The sequence below is a fragment of the Trypanosoma cruzi genome, genomic scaffold (genome assembly GCF_000209065.1).
Source record: "Trypanosoma cruzi strain CL Brener 1047053517089 genomic scaffold, whole genome shotgun sequence".
NCBI classification, from domain to species: Eukaryota; Euglenozoa; class Kinetoplastea; order Trypanosomatida; family Trypanosomatidae; genus Trypanosoma; species Trypanosoma cruzi.
Window position 1 is genome coordinate 29827 of NW_001849567.1, and position 24433 is coordinate 54259.

Below are 24433 nucleotides of genomic sequence, written 5' to 3' on the forward strand. Positions count from 1 at the left end.
TATTCCTGAATTCGGAGACGACAGTGGCATGAGAGTGTGTACGTGTGCAAGGCCTTTCGTGGGACGGTGCTCCCCAATCCCGCCGTGCCCTGACACAAAAGGGCAACAAATGAAAAAAGGAGCACACTCCCCAGAAAGGAGTGACGGTTGGGCAGTCAACCCCCGTTTCGTCTCACATGACATCCACATATGTGCACTCCACCTCAAATACGTACCTCCCTGGACGCCGCATGCATGACGTGTGGTTTCGTCGCTCGCAATGTGTTTTTCCTCCCACAAACAACAAAAAGGATGGCCATGGCGCAGCTTCACTCAGGGGAGGCAATCGGGCAGACACGGGTGGGAAACAAAGATCATACAAAAATATTTAAAAAAAAGAGGGGCAGGGCAATAACTCCTCCAAGCCACAGCATCGTGCAATGTTCATCCCTCTTTTTCTAAATTGAAGACCTCCCCAACAGAACAAATGCAACAGACACAAGTGCCACACAATATTTTTTCTGTCCTGCGTCCCATCTTAGTTCCCATGAGTGCCACGGCGGTGGTGCCTGCGTTACATCTGGGATAACCCCAAAATATCAGGCAGCATGCTGTGGAGAGTGGGCACTTGGCGAACGTGCCCACGTTATTGCCCAACACAAAATGACTTCAAAAAGAAAAAACTATTCGCGGCTCAAACTACCCGTGTGTGGCCGTGCTAAAGCAACACTGAGACACGTGTGGAGCAACGAAAAAGAATGAGAGAAAAAAGAGAAAAGAAAATAATGAAATACCCCACAGAAACACGTCGATAAATATATATGCATACGCAAAGTAATACATCAATCCGCATAATTCTTCGTTCTTTCTCCTGTTGTACTTTCTACACAGCATCAGAAGTATAAAAAGTGACAGGCATGCCCTCCCACACAGTCATCGTGGAACAGGAGAGAGAGTCACTGCAGGCACCCGCACAAAAATAGAAACAAACCAACAATCAATGACGCTGTCAGTGCGGAGTCCGATTGGTGGCTGCGCAGCTGCACAGCCGTGGCTCCCACGCCCTCCCTCATGTCAGCCAGCAACGCGCACTCACAACTTCCAGGAGGTGACGCCTCACAGAAGGGCGTCATCGATTGTTTTCCCTAACGTTTTCCTGAATGCATCCTATGATCCGCACACCAGCCACCATCGTCGAGCACGTACTCATTACAGAGTACAGATATGAGGGAGAGAGTACCAGCCCCCATATTCGGTGCTGCAGCGAAGGCCGTAAAACACACGCACACACCCGTTACGCATCCGCCCCGGGCTAGCGTGATACCCCGATAATCCGCTGTCATCGAAAATCCATAAAATAAAATAAGAACACCAAATCAATCGCCCAATCAATCTATGAATAATGGAAAGAGAAGATATCCGCCAGACGCATCCACGTTATGCCGCATCTGCGAGGGGCTTTGCGTCTTCTCGCCGCGTAACAGTACTGTTGAGTGGTGGAGCCTTTTCACCTCGAAAACAACAAACTGCGATAAACTTTTCGTCAAGCAAAGCATCTTCACCTGTCCAGAGGAGCATAATTAATGCTGCAGCTCGCACTGGATGCACGGTCCAGCAGACTCAGGGCGTCTGAGCGGGTGTCACCGGCCATGGGCTGCAGCTGTGCGGGTGGTCGGTACGACGACGCAACGGTGGTGCCTGAGGCATGCGACGATGACGTCATGTCGTGGAGCTTCTGCACGTCCTCGTCACTCATCTCATAATCGCGCAGCAGCGACTCCAGCCCACCACGCTGCGGCTCGCGCAGCTCCTGCCAGTGGCGGTCCTCCGCGTACCACACAACGACATTGTACACAGTGACCGCAAGCAGCACAGTGGTCAGCAGCAGCACGATCGCCGCATAAACCCTCGCACCGCCGTCGCTCGGCGCAAGATGGTTAGCCGCGCTCACCAGACAAAGCACAGCAAGCAGCACAAAGCCCGCAGTGTGCATCACCGTCAGGAAGGCCGAGCGCATCATGTTCGTGAAGGCAACCACGCCCGCACCCGCAAGCAGCACAGCCGCCATGCAGAAGTACTGGACGTGGCAGCCTCCCACGGGCGGGTGCACAGCCACAATCAGGCACACCACACACAGCACCGACAGCTGGAACACGCACCAGTACACGTGGCTGCCCCTCATGTTCGTCAGCATGCCGCCGTACATCCGCTGCTGCGCCGCGGGGTGCCAATACCCGACGGGGTACAGCAGGCGCTCGTGCAGCGGCTTCCTCAAAAACTGCCAGTACCTCGTGAAGCTCGCGCCCGTGTGGCGGGCAATCAAGTAGCACACGCCAGCAGGGAACGCCACGCCGTACAGCACGCCAACAACGCCAATCACGCGGTGCTGCACGCGAGCGTCGGGCATCGCCAGTGCAAACACGGAGCCAAAAAAGATGCCGAGGTGCATCGCGTGCGCCACAACGTACGTCAGGCTCGGGAAGCGCATCGCCGTCCACGCACTCGCCGCGTCCACGCCGCGCCACCGCTGGAAGGCGGCCGTCACACCGTAGTGCACGCACCCAAACACAGCGGCGAGCAGCGCGTTGCCCACCACCATCCACAGCGGGTCAAGGGCAGCGAACACCGACAGGAAGCACGGCAGCGCAACGGTGCTCGCACGCTCCTGCGCCGAGGCACATGGCATCCTCGCAAACACGCCGAGTGCCTGCATCTCCAGGATGGAGCCCAGCCCGCCAGTCACCACCACAGCAACAGCCGTCGCACCCGCAACAACGCCGGTGATCGCAGAGAGGGCGCTGGCAGCGGCGGGCAGCGTGTCGGGCCTGATCGTGAAGGACCCAAGCAGCACTCCCTTGCAGCCCCCGAACACCGCCGCAGCGTCGCAGCGAATGACTATCGTCTCGTCGGCAACAATGAAGTAACCGCGGTGCACGGGCACAGCCAGCTCCAGGACGGTGGACGGATTCGTCGCGTTGCGCACCCACGTCGCGTTGCTCAGCATCGCTCCCCACGGACCGCCAAACCCGCGCGGCTGCAAGGTCGACACCGGCACGAAGCTCAGGTGCGTGCTGAGCTGCGGGTCGCTTGCCCAACGAAACGGCGGCGGCAGCGCCACCATCAGCAGCGTCGGGAAGGCGCTCCCACCGCCGCGGATGTCGTTCTGCGTCAGGCTCCCACCAGCCGCCGTCGTCGTCACGGCAAGCGTCGGGCACGCCACCTCGCTCCACCACAGCGTGCTGCTCACCGATGCTGTCGGGGTCCGTGTGAGCGGCAGTGCCACCGCCTCCGTCACCTGCAGGGTCTTCGTCGGCCCGTGCCGCGTCGAACTGTAGTGCGTCGCGCTCAGGCGCGGCGTCCACGTCGGCGTCAGGCTGCGCGTCTCCGTCAGCGTCGTCGTGTGACTCAGCAGCGGCACGCCGGGCGTGCGGTTGCACCCGTCCACGCGCGGCAGGTACACCGGCAGGCAGTCGCGCCCGTACCCGCCCTCAGCGCAGCGGCAGCCGCACGACCCCGACATCGCCCTCGTCGCAGCAACAAAGCAGCGCACGTCGGCGTCGCACACGCCACACGCCACAGGACGGAATTCCCCGATGATGCCGGCAGACCTGTAGTCCATCGGCTGCAGCACCTGCCCGTTGAGCGTCAGGCACCCCACGACAAACCTTCGGCCGGCGCCCACAAGCGTAACGCTACCGTCCATCACGACGGGCCCGCTGCCGGCGTTCCCGTAGAGCGTCAGCGTGCTCTGCGCGAGCTCCGCACTGCGCGGGTACGACGGCACCGACAGAAGCCTGCCGCTGATGCTGTTGCCGCGCACCGACAGCCACGACCCGGACACAAACGACGCCGACCCCCGCAGCACCAGCAGCGCGCCATCGGTCAGCGCACCGGCGTTGTCGTTCACCACGACGGCGGACGCGTTGGCCTCCACCCCGCTGTCAAACACCAACCCATGCGCGGCGTACACCTGGCTCCCCGACACGCGCAGCACAGCGTCCCTAGACGCAACCACGCGCGCACTCGCGTACAACGCATATTCGCCACCGAACACAGCCGCGTCCAGCGCGACACCGCCACCGACAAGCTCCAGCACCGCGCCGTCCACCACCACCGTCCGCCCACCAGTCATCACGGTCACGAGGGCCACGCCGGAGACAACCAGCACGGACCGCACAAGCCGCAGGCCCGACAGCACCAGCACCGGTGCGTACGGCGAGGACTGCGAGCCGGGAAGATACACAAGCGGCGTCGACCTCGCGGCAACCAGCAGGGAGTCCGTCACCGTCAGCACGGACCCCACGGGAAAAGTCCCGGTCAGCACAAGCGCACCATTCAGCGCCTCCACACCGCACACCGACAGCTCCACCGGACCGCTCTCGTCGCTCCCCGCCGCTCCCCGCCGCTCCCGCACCGCGCAACGCTCCACCGCCCATCACGTACAGCACGGCACCGTTCAGCAGCGACACGTTCTCCACAACAATCCGCACGCCGTCCCGCGCCATCCACGGCACGTAGAGCACCGGACTCACGCCGTCCAGCACAACGTGGCGCAGCGTCACCTCGCTCGCACCGGCAGGCACAACGAACACCGACTGCACCGTCACGCCCTCGCGGACGAATATACTCGGCGCAGTGCCCACGGCAGGCGGCAGCGCAGGAGCTTCCACAGGCACGCACGCCTCGCCGTACCCGCCACTGCCACACGCGCACACGCACACACCGTTCTTCATGCTCGCAGACGCCGTCCCGGGCACGTAGCAGTGCGTGTCCCTGTCGCAGGCGCCGCACCCAGCAACGTCGATGCTCCCAGCGTCGCCAAAACCAGCCGCTGCGTACTCCTCCGCCGTCGACAGGACTCGCCCACCGGCGTAGTTGCACGCCACCCTCAAATGCGCCTCAGCCACGAGCGACAGGCTCAGCGACAGCATCCGCGGCAGCAGCGCTCGGTTGTGCACAAAGCTCAGCGTGCTCCCAGCAGCGGTCACGGCACCAGCGGCGTGGAGCATCTCCCTCGACACGCCGTCGTGCACGTTGCCCTTCGCCAGCAGCATCGACCCGCCGACCAGGCTCACCGTCGAATAGAACGCCACCGCGTAGTCCTCCGTCGACACAAAGTCGCTCCGCACAAGCGCCACGGTGGAGCCCAACACACTCAGAGCCCCACGCACAGACACCGCGTGCTTGCACAGCAGGAAGTCGTTGTCAACAAACGCCACCACGGAGCCGCCACTGGCCGTAACACCGCCCTCCACCGACACACACAGCCCCAGCGCCGTCTGCACCAACAGCCCGTCCACGTACAGCGCACCGCGCGACGACAGCGCCACGCCGCCAACCACCAACACGCCAACAGCGTCGCCAAACACCGCCGCCACATGCGTGCGCGCGATGGTCAGCACGCTCCCCGTCAGATTCACGTTGTGCAACACGAGGCACGCGGAAAGGTCGCCAAGGCCGTAGGCGTCGCGGTACGCAACGCGCTTCTCTGCGATCAGCACCGAGTCCACCACAGTGACGCGCGAGCCCGGCGGAAATCGGTTCGCCACCACCACGCCGCCGCCAGAACACGACTCAAGCCCGCTGATCAACACATCGGCGCTCGCCAGCAGTCGGGTCGGACCGCCACCCAACAACGTACAGGCTCGCTCCGACCAAAAACGTGCAGTTCGCCAGCGTCACGTTGCGCACGCTCCTGACATCGACTCCATTTCCACCACGACGTCCGCCGCAAAGGTCACACCAACGTAGCACGCCACCGACGTCCCGACACCAGCGCTCACCTCCACACCCACACGCACGTCCCGCACGCACAATTCGGCGCCTTCGGTGCTCGGTGGCTCGGGAGCAGCAACGGGCAGGCACGCATCGCCATGGCCACCCTCCGCGCAAGTGCAGGCGCAGCCATCACTCAAGGCCGTCGTCGTGTACGCGGGAAAGCACGACGTCGCAAGGGCGCATGGGTCGCTGCAGGTCAGAATGGTGGCATTGTACACGGACGGGATGCTGTATTTCACTCTCTCACCGCCGTTCACAGTGTTGCACGCGGCCACAATCGCTCCGTTCGTGAGATCGCGGGACGCCGTGGGTACCCGCAGAACTGTCGGCGTGCCTGTGCTGGACATAAACCGGTTGCCAGACAATGACACCGTGGAGTCGCGGAGACTCACCGTAGGGTTAAAAACAGCAAACGCTTCCGATGGGGATTCACGGCAAGAGTTGCCGCTCAACTGCAGCCAGGAGTTGTAATAGATGTGGGAAGAAAAAGTTGAATAAAACACAACCAAGCTTCCCTGCATTTCGTTGCCCTGAAACACAACCGCCGACAGAGACTCCACACGTGAGGCCCAAAGAAATGACATGAAGTGCTTCAGCGGCCTCGACACAAGATTGCCTCGGATCACCACGGCAGAGTTGTTCAGTACATTCAGCGAAAAGAACTCACTAGACCCCTCAAGATATATCAGCGTACTGTCACCGCCGGCCATGTGAAACGTGTTGCCTATCACCGCAAACACGGAGTGCCACGACACCCTCAGCGCAGATCCGACAACGTAAATGGCGCCTGACGATGCCGTCACGGTCTAAAACACATTGCCACTGAGCACCACCGCGGAATCGTTGCTGATCACCATTCCATTCATCGCAACACACGACGGGCTGTCAAGATCCAAACCCTGCCGAGGGATAAGCCTCGTGACCGTGAAGCGGTTCCCGCTGATCGTGATGTTCGTGTGCGGTGGAAAATCACCCTCCGGGCTGAGCACCGCGTCACGGAACGTGTTGCCGGTGACGACGATTTTCAGCGACCCCACAGCGGCGTACGCGTTGCCCAACAGCAACAGCACGGCACCGTCCCTCCACGTGCATCCATCGAACGTGACATTCACCACGTCGCCCGTCATCGCCCCTATCAGCACCGTCAGGCTCATGCCGCCCCCGCTGAACGTCACGTTGCGGTAGCACAGCCACGACAGCCCGCCACCCACTGTCTGCGCAACCTCGGGGTACACCATGTCGCTGATGCACTCACCAACCGGCGGCGGTGGCGGCGGTGGCGGCGGCGGCGGTGACAGTGGGCCAGCAGGCACAGGCGCCGGGACGCACACATCGCCGTGCCCTCCAGCAGCGCACTGGCACTTGCAGTCGCTGACAGCCGTCGTCAGCGGAGCAAAGCAGTCGCCCTCCTTCGTGCACTCCCCGCACGCGGCAACCGTCGTCACGTCGGTGATGCCGTGAAGCTCCAGTTCAGCCGCCGTCGTCACCTTCCGTCCCGCGACCGTCAGACACCCAGCAACAAACCGGTAGCCGGCGTCAACCAGAGATAGCAAGGAGACCGACAACCCCGTCGAGCCCATCTTCCAGCCCGTCAGCGTCACCACACTGCTGCCGTCGATGTTCACAGTAGTTATTATGGAGTAATTAAACATCGCACCCACTCCCACGTCGTTGTCACGCCAATCCAGCCAGCTTGAATGGCGGACGGTAAAAAAGCTTAGTGAATATATGGCGTTGGACACGGTGCCGCTGTTCCCCACCACGCGCAACACGCTATGTTCCGACACGCTGAATTCTTGTTGCTGACACAGCAGGCTTGTCCCGGAGGACATTGTATTCTTGAGCAAAGCAAAAACAGAGTGATCACTCACACTGAGCCTGTACATGTACAAGAGATGCATGTACCCATCAAAACTGCAGTACTGCGTGTACAGCGAGCTGCCCTCCACCAGCTTCAGCGTCCCTGTCGAGTACAAACCAAACGCATCGTACTTCGTTGCACGCGCCCTGACTTTGCTGACCAACAGCGAAGACGCGCCTAAAACAACGGTCTGCAGTAACACGACGCTCAGCATGTTGCTCATAATGTGCGGCAGCTGGACCTCGGTGGACTGCACCGCATCAACCTCCGTGACGGCAATGTCGCAGTGCTGCGGGAGGGCACGCCTAAATAAAACAACGGAGGACCGCATCACCGTCTGGCTCACGCGGATCAGGACGCCGGATGACTCGGCCGCCTCAGCGCCACCAACAAACTGCAGCGCGGGTCCGTCACGGAATGTGCACCCAGTGAACGTGATGTTGATGGGGAGATGCAGCGGCATACTGTTGAGGAAAAAAGTCAGCACAGCACCCACGCCGCTGAATGTCACACCCACGTAGCAGTGGTGCGTCTTCCACATGTTCAGCGCGAGGCTCGTCAGCGTCTGGTTCACCACGCAGCTCGTGTCGCCGTCGACGGCTCTCTCCGCTACGGGCGGCACAACCGTGTCGGGCACCTCGAAGGGAAGACACGACACGCCATGCCATCCGTCCCTGCAGCTGCACGAGCACGAGCCGCGGTCCACCGACTCCGTACCGGGCATGTAGCACGTCGCGTCTTCATTGCATGTGCCACACCTGAACACCACCACGTCCTCAGGAAACATGCCGTCGTACGACACCTCCTCATCGCCCTGCAGGTTGCACCCAACGACAAACCACGCGGGTAACGTCACGACAATGCTCGATGGGAGAAATTTGGCGAAGAAAACCCTCAAGTCCACCTGACGGTTGTGTGCAAGCACCACGGTGGTGCCGCTGCCCGACAGCTGAATTTTGTGCTGAAAATGAGGAATATTTAGTAACGAGGCTGCACCCACGCTGTTACCCTCCACACGCCACTGCGCACCACCCTCGAGTGTCACCGAGCCATACAAATACGACAGCGCAGAAGTCGAAACCTTCGTGCTGCCAATAAAGGTGCAGTTCGCCACTCGCAGCAGCCCCGCGGTGCTCACGGTGGTATCCCCGTGAAAATAAAAGCCATTGACCGCGCTCATCGTGTTGTTCTCAACGTCAAGGTAGCCGCCGTTCCTCACATCAACAGCGTAAACGCAAACGGATGATTCCACACCCTGATCCTCCTCCGTTGCCCTCAGCGTATTTCCCTTCACAATGACCCCGCCACCATCAACAGCAGCATTGGAAATATACAACGCGCAAATACTCCCCTCCAATTTGTTGTCAAGCAGCAGCAGCGTCGAGTTCACACCAAGAAAAAACTTCACAAATAAAATGGCGTAAGACGACGTCGTCACAAGCGTACTACCCACCTCCAGTATCTGGGGGCTCGCGCCAAAATCTCCCTCAAACACCAAAGCACCAGAATCCAACATCGAGGATGTCACGTTCACGTGCACGCGCGCACCACTTCCCTTGATCAACAGGCCCATGTGGACGCACTGCAGCAGCGTGATGTTGAGTGTCTGTTGTGGTTCGTCGAAATACGACAGATCCAGCACGATCGCGGCAGTGAAGGTCACGTTGACGAAGCACAGACCACGCACACCGGGGTCAGGATAGTCCACGGAGCTGATGCTGCCACCGTGCACGCACCGCAGTCCAACACCCTCACGGGTGCTCCAAATATTGAGCTCTTCTTGGTAATTCGTCACAGGAGAGCCCCTTGCCTCGTTGCACACGCCGTAGATGGTCGGGTGCGAGTCGGACGGTGGTGACCAATCGTTTGTCATACATGCAATGGTTGACGAGTACGAGCCGTACGTGAAGTTGTTGTCAAGTATCGACCACACACTCCGATCGCAAAACGCCACGCCGTTCTCCTTAGCCAAGTACACAACGTAGGCGGTGCGGAACCCGTCGTCGCGGTGCACCAGCCAGCTGCCGCCAGTCACGGTCAGCGTGTTTGCAATGAGCATGGCAAGACCAAGACGGAAATTGCTGGACACAACCTGAAGCACGCTGCCGCCAGCCACCACAACACCCTCAAACACACACGCGCCCCTGTAGTACTCGGTGCTCGGTGCACTCCACGAGCTGTTCTGTATGGAGAAAATGGAGCCGCCGCTGACACGCAGGTCCGACGCAAGAGCGTACATCACGTACGTCTCCGAGATGACAACGCAGTTGTCCTTGTAGAAGACGCTGGACAGGTTCACGTCAAGGCCGCGCTCCACGAGGATCGCAGCGCACGAACTCCCGCCACACACCAGCGCCAACCGCGTCATGACAAACCGCGTCGACAGAAGCCGGACGCCGTCCAGGACAAGCGCGGGGTCGTATCGAAACCCCGCGTGTCCACGGGTCGTCGGCACGTACTGCGACCTGTCAACCGTCGCGCGCAGCGTTGAGTTCGTCAGCAACACACTCGAGTTCAGCGGCATCGCGCCGTGTAGCACAATCGTGCCCACCAGCGACGTCACGTTCGTTATGTTGACGAGGGCGTGGGGCATCAAGCGCGCCGTGCTCTCGCTGAGGCCACCAATCCGCAGCTGCGCGCCGCCCGCAAGCACGCAGTGTCGCAGCGTCACGTTCAGCGCGTCAGCGAACACGTCCATCGAGCGCAGGTCCACCGCCACAGTGATCGGCCCGCTGAACACCACCGAGTCGAAGCACGCCGTCGCACGCCCGTCGCCGACCGTCACCGACTCCGTCAGCGTCACGCCACTCACGCAGCCCTCCGCGCCGCCACCACCGCCGCCGGCCCTCGCAGGCGGCACGTCGAACGGCAGGCACGCATCGCCCACACCGCCGGCACGGCAGCTGCACACGCAGTCGGAGAACGACGCCGTCAGCGCATCGAAGCACGCCAGCGCTGCCTCACAGCCGTCGCACGGCACCACGCTCACGGAGGGCAGGCCGGCCATGCGGTAGTCGCCGCTGCTCTGCAGCACCCGGCCGCCGGCACGGTTGTACTGCACCGACACGACGCCGCTCGCGATCGTCGGCCCGGAGACAAGCGTCGCGGCAGTGCCAGCGCAGCGCGCAATCGACACGGTGCCGCCGCTCAGCGTCACCCCCGACAGCGACGCCACCGACGACGCCTCGCCCACCGCCCACACGTCGTGCATGTCCAGCCACCCGCCGGCACCGAACGCTCCACCGTCGCAGCGCACCAGCGGCGACGCAACAGACCCCTCGACGCCCACAAAGCGCAGCACCGAGTCAAACACCGCGAGGCACTCGCCAAGCACAAGGCCGCCGCCGCCGCTCACGACCGACACGTTTGTCACGGAGAAAACCGGGTGACTCCGCAGACTGTGACGCAACGAGGACGCCACACGCATCGCGAACACGGTCGGACCGCCCGACGCCTCCAGCAACACGCCGTCAAGTACCACCGCGCTCGACAGCAGATCCACACCGCCGCCAACGTGCACCGCCGACCCGCCCGCGTAAAACGACCTCAGCACAGTGTTGCTCACACGCAGCTGCGTCAGCAACAGCGACGTCGCGTGCAGCACAAGCGGCGACGCCACCGCGTCCGTCAGCCCTCTCAGCTGCGAGTAGCGCATCGGCCCCGGCGTCACAATCGTCGAGTCACGGACCGTCACGTTCGTGTGTGCCGGCAGGTTGTCCACAAACACAAGCGAGCAGTAGCCGCCGGGCAGCCCGCTCACGCTCACCTCCAGGCTCCGGTCACTCGCCGGCTCGCCGCTGTAGCCCCGCACGTAGATCTGTGCACCGCCGTCGCACACGCAGTTCCTCAATTCGATGCGCAGCGCGCCGGGAAGCATCGCCGGCACGTCGAACACAACAGCCACGCCGTTCGTGATGGACACGCCGTCCATCAGCACCGTGTCCACGGCGCGGCCAACCGTGATGGCTCTGTCCACCGTACCGCCCCGCAGTCGCAACACCACCGCATGCACCGCGGGCATCCACGCCGCCACCGCAACCAGCGCCAACGCCACAAGCAGCGCCGCACGCACAGCCGCAATGGCCATGCGCAACACACAGTGCCAGCCGCGCGGACACGCACCCACCGCAGACTGCATCCACCGACCCAAACAGTTACCAACAGAACTCTCGTGGTGTGTCGCACTCGCCCCGTCGACCATTCCTCCTGTCTATCAAACCCCTTCCTACAGATGGCAAATCCAGAAACACAATTCCGCCAGATCGTTATCCCACTAATTCTAAACCTAATACTGCAATTAATCCCTAACACCTTGAAACGGTAGTTGTGCTGGTAAAGCAAAAGTAACTCTAACTGCACGATCAGAAAAGGAACAAAAGGAAGCAACCACAGTAACCAAACACAGTGGCACGCAGAGGCATCCGGCCACAAAAAGTCCCAAACACAGTAAAAACGCCAACAGGAAACCGCGCAGACGCAATCAATTCAGTAGCACCATCACCCTCCCACCGCCCGCGCAGCCCCACACAGCCACCGTCCCAAGTAACAGGGCCCCGGCAAAAACAAACATGACCACTGGTGTCGCTGGTGTGACCAATGAGTCGGCACTGCACAAGAAACAGCGAACTCATACGCGCACGGCATACACAATGACAAAAGGAAGAATGAAGGAGCACGGCGGCAGTACTCAGACACGGGGAAAAAGGATCCACATCAATTGCACAGCCCGATTGACTCGCAGCCGTACGGATGGTGATCGCGCCGCCGCCGCACTTTGCGTTTGTGTGTGTCTGCCGTGGACTGAGAGGATGATGAGACGAAAAGAGATGCGGTGCGGTCCTCATCCATCTCGGTTAACTGTGACACCAGTCACGCCATCCCGTCAGATTACCTGCAGCCAAGACCGTCACCGTCAGCAGCGGTCAGTGCCTTCTCTCTCCACCGGGCGCCGTCACGCGCCTCCTCACTCACCAAGACAACGGGGAGCAGCAGCCACACACAACTGCCAGCACCGAGTACAAAAGAAGAATCCACCTGCACTGCAATGTGTGTGTCCTGCGCGTGTGGCTGTGTGTGCCTGCGAAACACAAAGCATAAAAGTGGGAAAAAAAGAAAAAACAAAAAAGAGAAGAAGCGTAAAGCATCTGAAGAGACGCACAAACACAAATGCACAGCAGAGGCGCATGTCCAAAGAAAGAAGAATGGAAGGGCTGCTCAAACTCAGGATTGCACTGCAGCCCGATCAGCGGCAAACCACAGAAGATTTATTCAAAATAAAAGAAAACTTTTCCTAGCCACCCCCTTCTTATATAAACCCCGTCATAAAAAAAAAAAAAAGAAAAAAAAACGTCCTCTATTACTGTTCCACACAAATTTAAAAATAAGAAAAAAAAAAAAGCAATAATAATAATAATAATAAATTCGCCTAGCTGCCGTGTGGCCACACCAAACTGTCTGTATACATTTTGCCCGGAAAAGAAAATTAAATATTTACATGCCTTTCAACCGTCCGACCTCCATGTGTCCGCACATCGTTTATATTTCAAGGGGTCATCTGCGTGTTGCTGCTCCCCTCAGCCTTCTCATCGGCGTGCGAGTGCGGCCTGCAGGGCTCAGTCACTCGTATGTTTGTGTGGGAAAGATGAGAGAAGCACGCAGACATGACGGGAGTCGCGTCTCTCCATCGGGAGAGTGAGCGCAGCAAAAGAAAAATCATTAGGGGGAGAAAAATGCTGACGGCACTGCCAGCGCAAAAAAACACACAAAAAGCAAAAGAAAAACACGGCGGCAGGGCGTGGCTGTGTGTGTGGCGCTGCGGGTGTCTGCCCGCCCTGACCGCAAAAAAAAAAAACAAGAGGGAAAGAAATGTGTGCTCCGCCCCACAGGCCCTCGTCGCACGCCCACACGTCACGGCTCCCTCAGCGCGCCGTTCGTCGCGGCCCCTCCTCATGCGTGCAGCAGGCGAGGCGCACAGGGCCGTCGTCATGAGCGTGTCGGTGGGTGTGCGAGTGGAGCAGTTGGGCGAGAAACACACAGTACCCCTCACAGGAAGAGTGCAGCAAGAAACAATTAACAATGTGGAAAAGAAAAAAACGTCCATAGTGATTGCCCCAAAGAAACAAGCAAAAGAGAAGAGAAGGAATTAAAATAGAGCAAAAAGAAATTATTCTCTGCGTAGTAAAATTCATTCCTAGCGGTGTATGTGTGTCGTTGCAGAGGAGAGGGCAAGTGTTCCACACTGAGACCGCACGCTCCTCACGCAGCCGCAAACCCCCACAGCCCCAGCAGAAGAAGCAGCGGCAGCAGTCCGCTCCCAGCAGATGTCAAGCCCACCACAGCCGCATGTTCTCTGGCGGCAGCTCCCTCCAGAGCTGCCCACCCCGCCAGTGATTCCCCTTGGCCATTCGAAGTGTGGGCCTTGTCCTTGAGTGCATTTATCTCAGTGGAATTCAGTGGGCGGTTGTACAGAAAGACATTTTTTACCTTCACATTAGTTTTCTGGTCGGCATCCTCACCGCACGCGCCAAAACAAAAGCGTACAAGCTCAAGTGGCCTCTCACCTTTTAACGGTAATTCTTCCTCCCCCAGCGACTCACCATCAACGTACACAGAGGCCTTTTTGCCTTGCAGCATGAGTGCCACTTGGTATCCCTTCTTCGGCTCCCAACGGCCGCTCTGTTTTGTTGTCTTGCCTTTGAGCCCCGTCCCCCACGTCTTTTCCGCCGTATACGACAGTCCCATGGTATGATTGGAATTAGTGTCCCCCAACGTTGCAGTCAGTAGAGGTGTGTTCCCACTCGGAGTCTCTTCGATGGTCACCAACGCCACAAGTGTGAAGTTGTGGCTCAAGGATACATGACGCATACTATCACCCCGAGTGTTCACGGACCATGATACCCTGGAGCTAGGCTCCGTCAATTGAAATCCATATTTGGCCTTCCTTCCTTTCGTCACCGTCGCATTCAGGCAAAGGTACTCGTCGATCCACGTGCCATTGCTGGCCGTATCGGACAAAACTGCCACCAGACCCGCCGTGGGTATGGTCAAGTTGGAGAAGAAGGCGTCCTTTTTTGCCCAAGTACTGAGGACGGACCTGATTGTACCCAGTTCCTCCGTCAGGCGGGAAAGCGACATGACACTGCTTTTATAATCGCCCCTCCGTTGTAAAAGATGCAAATTGCCATCCGAGTACAGCAGGGTGCTGGCAAGCTGCCAATTCACATCATCCTCCATGGCAACAGGTCCAACATGAAAAGAACGGTTGTTGTCCGTGACCCAAAGATAGAGCGCTCTTTCCGCTTCACCCCCCGACGCGTACCCTTTCTGAGTGTACAGCATGACCTTCTTTTCCTCAATGGTCGCGGTGATGAGGGCATCCACGTGCAAGCTCAGATCGAAAATGACTGCCGATTTTGACTTGGTCCACACGCCTGGGAGTGTCCCGATGGTCCCCGTCCACGTTGTCCCCATGTCACGCGACTCGTACACCCTCTGGCCATCCTCGCAATCAACAATCATGAGAAGTGATCCCTCCCATTCGGTGACGCGGGGGTAGAAGCATTTCGCAGGTGACGTTCCATTCGAAAGCATCCAGTTTGCGCCGCTGTCCGTCGAATAAACGATCATGGAGTAATCGTCATTATCATCATCAAACGCAATCACGGGAAACACAAGCGTGCCACCCTCCATCAGAACACCTGAGCCACCAGAAGGAAAAAACCTCTCAAATTTACCTTCGTAAGAAGCAGAAGAGGTATTCAGGACTGACAGCGATTTGGGGTTGTCCCAGCTGATCCGTTCACTCGGCTCGCCACCCGTAGAATTCGTGACTGCACCCACAACCAGTGTCAGATGCAAGCTGTCCCGAATCAAACTATCATTGACAGAAGACAAACCAGGGCTTTCCGCAAGAAGAAACACCTTGTCGCCCTTCGCGATTGTTGTGGGGTTAAGCGTACCACCAAAACGTTTCTTTCCATCCGCTGCAGTAAGCACGACGTGTGTCTTCCATCTACTTTGATTGACCTTGTCAACAAGAGTGGACCAGTTCCACGCAGAGTCGATGTACCCCGCAACAACATCAGAGTGAAAGGACTTAATTAATTGGGCACCTTCTTTTGGGGCGTTCGTGTGATATTCGGCATACACGCGACCTTCGGCGAAAGCAGCAATTACTCCACCAGCACTGACAAGAGATGGTGAAACAAATGAAAGCCTCTTCGTTTCTGGAGAAGTCGTGCCTTTCGGCAGCACCTGCGTCTTCTGCGGTACAAATAAATCAACCCTCTGCAGCTTCCGGAAATTCCTTAAACCACTCTTCCCATTATTCCCTCCAGCGGATGCAGCTCCACAGGTACCGCAGCACATCATCACGACGAGGAGCAGCGCAGCAGAAAAAAAGAGATGCCGGGACATGTTGGGCCTCTGCGGCTCACTCTCTCTTCCTTCCCTCTTCCTTCCGCGGGATGCGGTCACGCGGCGACGGTTGTGTGTGCGGGGTGTCTTCACAGCAGCAACAAGTGAGAGCATACAAATATTTGTGTGTGGGCGGTGTGTGTTGTTGTTCCTTTCAGAGCCTTAGAATTTCACGGTAGCGATTCACGCTTGCTTGCTTTCTTTCCTAACGTGTCCGTGTGTGCGTAAGTAAAGAAAAAATAACAACAACAGTGGTAATTAAAGAGAATGCGTTAAAGAAAAAGTGCACATTCAAACGTCCATTTCAAAACTCATGTTTTTTAATGAGTACTTCAGGCAGACAAATGCCTTTTACCTTTTTCCCTCAGAACGGGTCAATATCCTCCCACGTTGCGACGCTAAACTTGTTTTGCTTGCGTTTCGTTTTCTTTCCCCCCCCTTTTTGTTTTCAATATCCTGACTTTTTCGTTCCCCATCGTTTTTTTTTTTTTTTTTTCGTGTAAAATGCGGTGAAGGAAACACACAAAAAAAGAAATAAATAAATAAATGAAAAACTAAGTAAATCATTTTATCAATACGTTTTCTTCCCTGGTGCCTGCGTTCCCACCTAGCCCCTACCTTGAGATGCTTGACATATATTGCACGTAAGGAGTTCCATAAATGAGGGGTCTCCACGCCATTCCTCGACGGGAGATCCAATGTATCCCAGGTGACCTCCGTAAGGGAGTTCAAGAAAAGCAACAAGACTGTTGGCAGTAACCAACTCCCTCATTTCCTTCCTTGGCGGTTCACCAGTGACGGGGTCGTCGCGAGCTATCACACATAGAGTAGGAATGGTACAGTGTCTAAGAGATGTGAGTGTGTTTACCGCTGCGTAGTACTCCTCGGGATTGGAGAAGCCATTGTGTGGGGCTGTGATGTGGGCATCAAACTCATTTACTGTCCTCAGCCGTTTTAGAAAACGAAGAGGGTCTTTACGTATACCGTCGTCATTGACTCCTGGTAGTTGCTTGAGCATATCTTTATGCCGAATGGCATAACGAATAAGACCCCCAACCAGATTTTTCTGGTAAAGAGCATTTTCCGGTTGCATCATATTGGCGCTTACAGCCAATGTATCCAGTGGGCTATTAATAATGAGAGCTGCATCAAAAGGAAATTCTTTTGTCATATTCTGTCCTTCTTCATGCAAGTACTTTGCCAGGACGACCCCGCCCAAACTGAAACCAACACCCCATACATTTTGAGCTGTCGCACCAAACCTCAAAGATAGCGCCGTTCTTGAAAGCTCCGTGCGAGTAACCCATCGGAGGTCACCGGTCCATGATGCAGACATGAGTCGCGGCCGGGTCAACGGGGTGTCACCCATGCCCCGTGCGTTAAAAACACAGCAGTGAAATCCTCTATCATGAGCATGCCAAACGTAATGCTGAACATAGTTGGTCTGAGACCAAGACGCCAGGCCAGGGAAAATAATCATGACGCCATTTGCTGGGCTATTTTTTTCCTCTGCAAGAAACCAGTCAAGACAGATGGGATTACCATCAACACTATCAACGACCTGTCGCGTGTATTTAATCGGTTTTGGTGGACGAAAGGCACAAAGGAGAGTGCTTATATGTCCATTGTATGGAGGAGAGGTGTAGCAGAAATCAGCAAAACTCTCAAAAGAAAAAAAACATCGTGTATTTGTTCCAGCAGATAAAAAATCAATCTTTTCCTCGATCTTTTCCGTCCGTTTTTCTTCAGTCATTAGTTTGAAAGCCCGCTGAAGGCGTGGGATGTCAATATAAATCACGTGCACAACGACGTGTAAAACCCAAAAAGAGACCCTTGCAAAAATTAAAAACATTTTGTGTTGGAAGGGGAAGGGAAAAGGAATAGGGGGAAAAAAAAAAAAAAAAAAAAAAAACTATAAAAAAAAAAGGGAAAAAAAGAGAAAAAATAAATAAATAAAGCAGCAATAACGACAAAGGCATCGTCCAAAAGAAAGAAAAAAAAAAGAAAAAAAGGTGAAGGGAGGGGGGCGGGGGGGGAGGCAAAATAATAAAAAAAAAAATAAATGGAGCGGAACAAAAAAAAAAACGTTCTTTAAACCAACAGAGTGGAAACAATTCCGTAGTTTTCGCCTTCGTTCTTGTTGTTGTTGATGATGTGTTTTTTCGTCCCTTTCTCATATTCTCTAAGCATAGTGTGTTTTGCTCCCATTGGAAAACAAAAGAACATCACGCACCTTTTTAAGTTCCTCGATGGTGCGAGCGTGGGTCTCGGCTGCGTGCCCGGCGTCGTTGGACATCGCGTCGGATGACGGCATCCACAGCAACTCCAGCCGTGCAATAATGGACGCCAAGATGGTGCCTTGTTGATTCATGACTTCGATTGGGGAAAGTAGGGCGGACGATGTGGCGAGTGCCGATGTCTCTTCCATCGGCGGAGGCGTTTTTGCTCGAAATAACTCATGACGTTCTGGAGGAGTGAAATAACGGCCAATCCCATTCTTTTTCGGGTCTCGTTGCATGATTGTCATTTCCACCAACGTGCCCACGTCCTCCACTGGTGGATACTTCATCAGACGCTTCAGGGCGTCGATACACCCCACCATGAGATCTTGCTTCACATAGAACAACATGGATGCTGCAAGCATCGTTACGATACTGTTGTTCAGAGTATAATCATCGTGTCTTGCAAGAAATCGTTCCGATAAAAATAGATCCCACAAGTCCGCACATTGGGGGATGGAAAACTCCCGAAGGTAAAGGAGACGTAACCAACGTATTAGATACGACGTGCCTTCAATCTCATACACCACATTCATCTGATGGTGCAACACGGGGTCAAATTCTGCCAGTAATTCCCTCTGTGTCCTGTGGGACGCCGTGGCAATGCTGTCTCGTGCATACTCCTCACTGCTGTGGTACCATTCGTACAAACGCAGCCCAGACGCACCCATAACGTTCTCAAACAGTGAAAATGTCATCGCCATCACACCGTTTATGGGACATATGCGGCAAAATCCATCAATCAGCGCCTTGTCCGCCTCCTCAGGGGTCTTTGAAATTTCCTCCAAAAGGGCACTGTCGGTGTGATTCAGGTAAAAAATAAATGCTGCGATCTCATGCATGCCCTGCTTGTACCCATAGTCATGCCGAAGGCAGTAATTGACAATAATATCCAGCAGGGCTTTTCTTGTCGTGGACTTCTCAAACAACGGAAAATCCCAGTGAAGTCGATCCAAATCTTTCTGTGCGGTGGCGCGTATCGTATCCACGCAATACCGAAGAGCGTACAAACTCCCCACCCCCGGAAGAAGTGGATTCTCCACCGTCCTACTTTCCCCGTCATCAGCGCAGGAGGAGGACGAGGAAAAGGAGGAGAACTCATCTTTACTGACAAGCCCCTTTTTCTCCACGGGTCGCACAGCAGAATCGGTAGCCACGAGACGTTGCTGTAGATTGTCGTTCATTTCATTCCAGTCGCGTATTTCAGCGCGGGTGCATTCCTCCCATTCCTGGAAGTGCCTTCCAGCCTCCACATTCACCGGAAGAAGTCCCAGCAACAACCGCCAGCGAAGACTGTGAAAGGCACGAAAGGGACGATGCCGCGCAAAGTCCAAAACACGTCGAAGCAATGCCTCTTCCAAACGGCCCTCTTGCGCTGAGTGATGAATGTTACGGAGCTCCTCCATAATAACGCCCACAATGCAATCCTGAGAAAACAAACAAAAAAAAAACCGCATAATAAAGAAATAAAAGAAAAAGAAAAAAAAAAATAGAGAATAAATTTACAACACTTGCACGGGCATTAAGGTATAATTATTATTATTATTATCACATCCCTTGGAGTGGAATAACGTTTTTTTTTTTTTTTTTTTTTGGTTTCTTCACGGTATCCAATGGCATCTAACCCTTTATCACTGACACATCTAACAATACTCACTAACAACGCAACAACACCCTCATATCAACCAAACCACTCACGTGAGTAACGGCGTTCTTCTAGCACGCATCGTAGCGGGTGTAAACCACTCTCGTTTCTCAATTCCCTGCAAGCAAAGAGGTGACATCACCTTCGTCCCATTCTTCCTTAAAACATTATCACAAGAACCGCAAAGTGCCTTTGATGCGGCTGATCTCAACCGCTCCACTGAAGAAGAGGAAAAGCTCCATGCCTTGGGGGTTGGCCTCACTCCGTGACCTCTCTCGTGCGTGACCGACCCATACAACTGTTGTTTTCTTCGCTGCAGAAAAAGCGCGTTGCCATAGAGTCGCTCAAATACACTTACGCCCTCCGTCCAGCGGAAAAGAAGCGCCTCATGCGTGTGGTTGATAGCAGGCATAAAGGTGCAGTTGATATCGTCACTGTCATCTTCTTCCACATGGAGAGGCGCCTGACACGTGCATCTCCTCCGTTGCGACAAGAGAAATAAACGTTCATGGACGTCTTTTTGTGTGTTCACCCTGCGTGTGCCACTCCCGCCGCGGATCCGCTCACCGCAGTTAGCCTCCGAGGCATAGCACGATGAACAGCGCACCATCCCCTTCACTCCAGACGGTAAAAGAATCAACAAAGAAGCAGCAGCAGCAGCAGCAGTAAAAAAAAAAAAAAATGATGAGGGGTACTTTTGCTCTAAATAAACATGCACAGGCAATAAAGAAAATTCTCAAACAAAATAAATCAGCACATCGATACCAACACCATTTCATTCTGTGTGATCCTCCTCGTCTTCCACATCAATCTCCTCACACTGAGTCTCCTTCTCAATTGTCATGTTATGGTCATCCATGACCTCCCGCTGGGAAACCACAGAGACCACATTACTGAAACTGTTATAAACGCCAAAATATTTTTCATCCTCCTCAAGTCGCTTCAAATCTTCTCTAAAATCCTCCTGGCAGCGTGCCAGTTCCTTCTCACGGCTCTCTAGTGAGCGATTCCACTCCGAGATGGTTTCATGCTTCTTTTCTAGTGCCCGCTTCCGTTCCTCAATCTCGCTCTCGAGCGTTTTGAGCTCTCGCATCGCCTTTTCCAGGCTCTGCTCCGCGTTGAACTGCTGAAGTTCGCGACGCTCCATTGCCCGCTCATCCCTCTCAAACCGGCTTTGTCGCTCCGCAAGAATCTCCAGCTCCCGCGTCTCCTCAGAGAGACGCTCATTCACCCACGAGAGTCGCTCCTCCAATTGCCGCTCCTCCTTTTCCAGCACAGACCCCGTGCGGCTCACCAACTGCGAGAATTTCGTCTGGTCACACTGAAGCGTCAGGTGGCTCTTTCGAGCCGCGCTGATCTGTGAGCGGCACTCCTGATGGTCGATCTCAAGACACCGCCGCTCGTCCGCAATCGTACTCTGAATCTGGTCGAGTAGCAAGACACGTTCACGAATAGCCGCCTCCTCGCGCAGGTAATACTTCTCTATTTCCTTTTCCAATAACAGTGAACAGTCCAACAGCTTTACGTAACCACGCTCAATAGCAGCGGCGCTCTGCACTGCTCGCTGATCGCCAGTCATTGATTCTCCCTCTCTCACTCACGTGTGTGTGTGATATTAAGATAATTGTGGAAATGCGGTAGAGTGTTATTGGCTACGCACCAAAAAAACAACATAAAAGCAAATTAAAGAGTGGCATTGACACAAACATAAAAAGAATAAAAAGGCAGCAGCATCCCTTCTCATTCCTTTTCCAAGTTGCAGCTCGGTGCAGTAAAAAAAAAAAAAAAAAAGAGGTTGAAGGAGGCATTTCGCGCCTTGCACAAGAATAGTCAGCAGCGCATAGTTGCAAATGTAAAGATGGGGTTCATAGACGCTTCCTGCAGTACACGTTCGGCACTTTTATGAGCCTCTAGTCCGGTCCGCAATGCGTTTCGCAGCTCGGGTGTCATTCTAAAGACGCGCGGCACCCGTGAGGATGTGGAAGGGGACGCTAACTCTGTTTTTCCTGTCGACGGACGGCTGTCCAGAAGCGCTGTTGCGTCATCCTCGTCGTATTCGTCATGTGCATGCGCAACAGCGCCGTGAAATAGCGCCTCACCCTCTTCCATGTATCTGGCAATGGCCTGCAACCTATGCCGCATCTCCACGGCCATTCCTAAAGGTGTCTGATAAGAATTCCCCTTTCGAAGTCTAAGAAAGGCAGAAAAACAAGAGGCAATTATCACCTCCAGCAAATTAAAGTACAATGACACGCAAACACAACAACAAAAATAATTTTACATGCATGCCTCGGAAAAGCAAAAAAAAAAAAAAAAAGTAAATAAATACGAGCATCCAATTATCGTCATATATATGTACATACATCTAAATGTATATATATATATATATATGTGTGTATATATGAATGTGACACGGCCAGCAGATGCCCATCGTAAACGGGGCGCCATGACGGGTGGGGAAGACCGTCCCTTAACGTGTAAAAATAATTTTGAGCGATTCCTTTTCTTCGTCTCCCTTCTTCCCTCCTTTGGCTTCTTATTCGTTTTTCTTTAATGTAATTTCTTCTTCTCTTAACTCAACAGAAGGGACCAAAATAAAAACAGTAGCACTCCGTCAATCAACCTTCATTTGATGAAACCCAAGCTCCTCATCCTGTTCAAAGGTCCTCACGTAGGATGTCTTGGTGAGCCGGGGGTCTTCGTGCTCCGGCGGTGGCAAGTGCTCACGCGGGTTCTGCACGTAAATATTCGCCAATGGATCGTCGAGGATAAATGTGAAGGGTCTCTTCACATGCAGCAGATCGTCAAGCTCCCCCACAAACTCCATCAACTTCTTAGACGATGCATCCGTCTCGGCGGAGTCTCCCTTTCCAAACTCTGCCTGTGGCAAGTCGCGAAGCTGGTCTCGCACCATCATAATGGTCCCTTCCACAGTGGAGAAGAAACCCCCAAGCGTGCCCGGTAAGACCTCCAGCGAAACCTCAGGAATATTCAACGTCGCAGTCTCAGACTTTAGAACATCACGCTTGAGGTCATCCTCGGATTCAACACGCAGCTCAATCTTAAGGCCGGTATCGGAAACCTTCCCCCCGGACTTTACCTCGTTACTCTTATAACCACAGAAGTCACAACGAAATGCCATAATAACCGTTTCTTTGAAGTACGGTATGTCAACTTGTTGCATATTGATAAACCCCTGTTGTTTACATGCGGGGCACGCGGTTTCCATGCGCACCATGTCATAAAACTGTCCCTCTTGCACCTCACGCTGTTCTTTCTCAGTTCTTTGTGTGTTATACTCAATGGTGAGCCCTAATAACTGTCGGTCCACATCCGTCCGCTCCTTTTCGTAGCGAGTAAGCTGGGGATCAATTGTAGGGTGGTAATAGTCATAGTATGCCTCAATATAGCTATTACCAGAGGGATCATCAATGGTGAATGTAAAGGGAGCGTTCCCCGTCCGGAACTCCTGAAGCTTTTGACAGAATGCCTCCAGCTTTTCGTATAACTCCGGTTCTTGTATGCGCCGCATCGGCTGCTGCAACTGAAGCCCGGCCTCGGTTTGCTCCAAAAAACCCTCAACCGTATTGAGAATGCCTCGTTGAGACCCCGGTGGAATCTCCAGCTCCAGCTGTGGGATACGCACCGTCGCAAAGTCCGATTTTACAACTTGACGATCCAAGTCCTTCTTTGTTTTCACCTCAAGTTCATAGCGAATTGCCTTTGGACCAAAGACGCCACCAAACGACACCTCATTGTTCCTCTCACCACAGTGAAGGCACTCAAAGCTGCTCACAATGACTTCCTTAAAGTGTGGTATATTTGTGATCATCAGACGCGTCGTGCCATTCTCGCCGCATCGGGGGCACATTGACTCAACCGTGTTCATTTCACCAAATTCGGTTTTGATATAATTCGCTGCAACGTTTGCATCCGGACCCTCATCCTTCACAGGCATCGGTTGATCCTCCTGCTGCTCCTGCTGCTGTACCATCTCTGGTGAATTTGGCATTGCTCAGGCGCGGAGAATTCCCTAATAAAAATAAAAATAACAAATTCCAAAAATAAAAAAAATAAAATAAAATAAAATAATTTTCAATTCACACAACGCACTCAATAAGTGTAAAAAGAAAAAAAAAACATAAGAAATGATCGATCCCGCTTTGACAACTCCTGTTCAAAGAAATTCATCGTAGAAAAGGAATAAATAACGGCAATCGTAATATATCGTACGAAACTCCCTATTTTAGAGGCAGTGCGAGTATACTCTCCCGCAAACCAAAATAAAATAGAATGCACCACCACCACCACCACCACCACCCCCAATGTCTCTTAGCTTCTCCTCTATTGCTCACGTCCCTATAGGAGAATAAAAAGGGTTGAAGGAATTCCACAGAATTATTCCTTAAGCTCATAATATTATTATTATCTCTGTTATGATTCATCCTTTTGTAAACATTCACATAGTTATTGAAC

General features: G+C 54.6%; 5 protein-coding genes and 1 pseudogene across 5 annotated transcripts, besides 18 other annotated features; all 6 read right to left on the bottom strand.

Moving 5' to 3' along the window:
* Window positions 1-16197: a sequence feature (areas not merged during assembly with more than two copies in the genome that could not be assigned to a particular haplotype).
* Window positions 1536-11819, bottom strand: Tc00.1047053507047.20 (annotated as a pseudogene).
* Window positions 7017-7049: a microsatellite.
* Window positions 10374-10461: a microsatellite.
* Window positions 12942-12965: a microsatellite.
* Window positions 13018-13037: a microsatellite.
* Window positions 13874-16147, bottom strand: Tc00.1047053507047.40 (trans-sialidase, putative; the record flags this gene model as incomplete). Its single annotated transcript, XM_811278.1, has 1 exon — window positions 13874-16147. One exon carries the CDS (start codon window positions 16145-16147, stop codon window positions 13874-13876), a length of 2274 nt encoding a protein of 757 aa, XP_816371.1.
* Window positions 16198-24433: part of a sequence feature (heterozygous, Esmeraldo-like haplotype) that runs on past the window's edge.
* Window positions 16558-16597: a microsatellite.
* Tc00.1047053507047.50 (hypothetical protein, conserved) lies at window positions 16641-17885 on the bottom strand (the record flags this gene model as incomplete). The annotated part of the gene is made up of 1 exon (XM_811279.1): window positions 16641-17885. One exon carries the CDS (start codon window positions 17883-17885, stop codon window positions 16641-16643), a length of 1245 nt encoding a protein of 414 aa, XP_816372.1.
* Window positions 17922-17990: a sequence feature (A-rich).
* Window positions 18018-18044: a microsatellite.
* Window positions 18074-18097: a sequence feature (AT_rich).
* On the bottom strand, window positions 18216-19718 carry Tc00.1047053507047.60 (hypothetical protein, conserved; the record flags this gene model as incomplete). The annotated part of the gene is made up of 1 exon (XM_811280.1): window positions 18216-19718. One exon carries the CDS (start codon window positions 19716-19718, stop codon window positions 18216-18218), a length of 1503 nt encoding a protein of 500 aa, XP_816373.1.
* Window positions 19743-19813: a sequence feature (A-rich).
* Window positions 19841-19861: a sequence feature (AT_rich).
* Window positions 19886-19906: a microsatellite.
* Window positions 20604-20623: a microsatellite.
* Window positions 20733-21536, bottom strand: Tc00.1047053507047.70 (hypothetical protein, conserved; the record flags this gene model as incomplete). Its single annotated transcript, XM_811281.1, has 1 exon — window positions 20733-21536. One exon carries the CDS (start codon window positions 21534-21536, stop codon window positions 20733-20735), a length of 804 nt encoding a protein of 267 aa, XP_816374.1.
* Window positions 22258-22285: a sequence feature (AT_rich).
* Window positions 22305-22360: a microsatellite.
* Tc00.1047053507047.80 (zinc-finger protein ZPR1, putative) lies at window positions 22572-23969 on the bottom strand (the record flags this gene model as incomplete). Its single annotated transcript, XM_811282.1, has 1 exon — window positions 22572-23969. One exon carries the CDS (start codon window positions 23967-23969, stop codon window positions 22572-22574), a length of 1398 nt encoding a protein of 465 aa, XP_816375.1.
* Window positions 24019-24049: a microsatellite.
* Window positions 24254-24282: a microsatellite.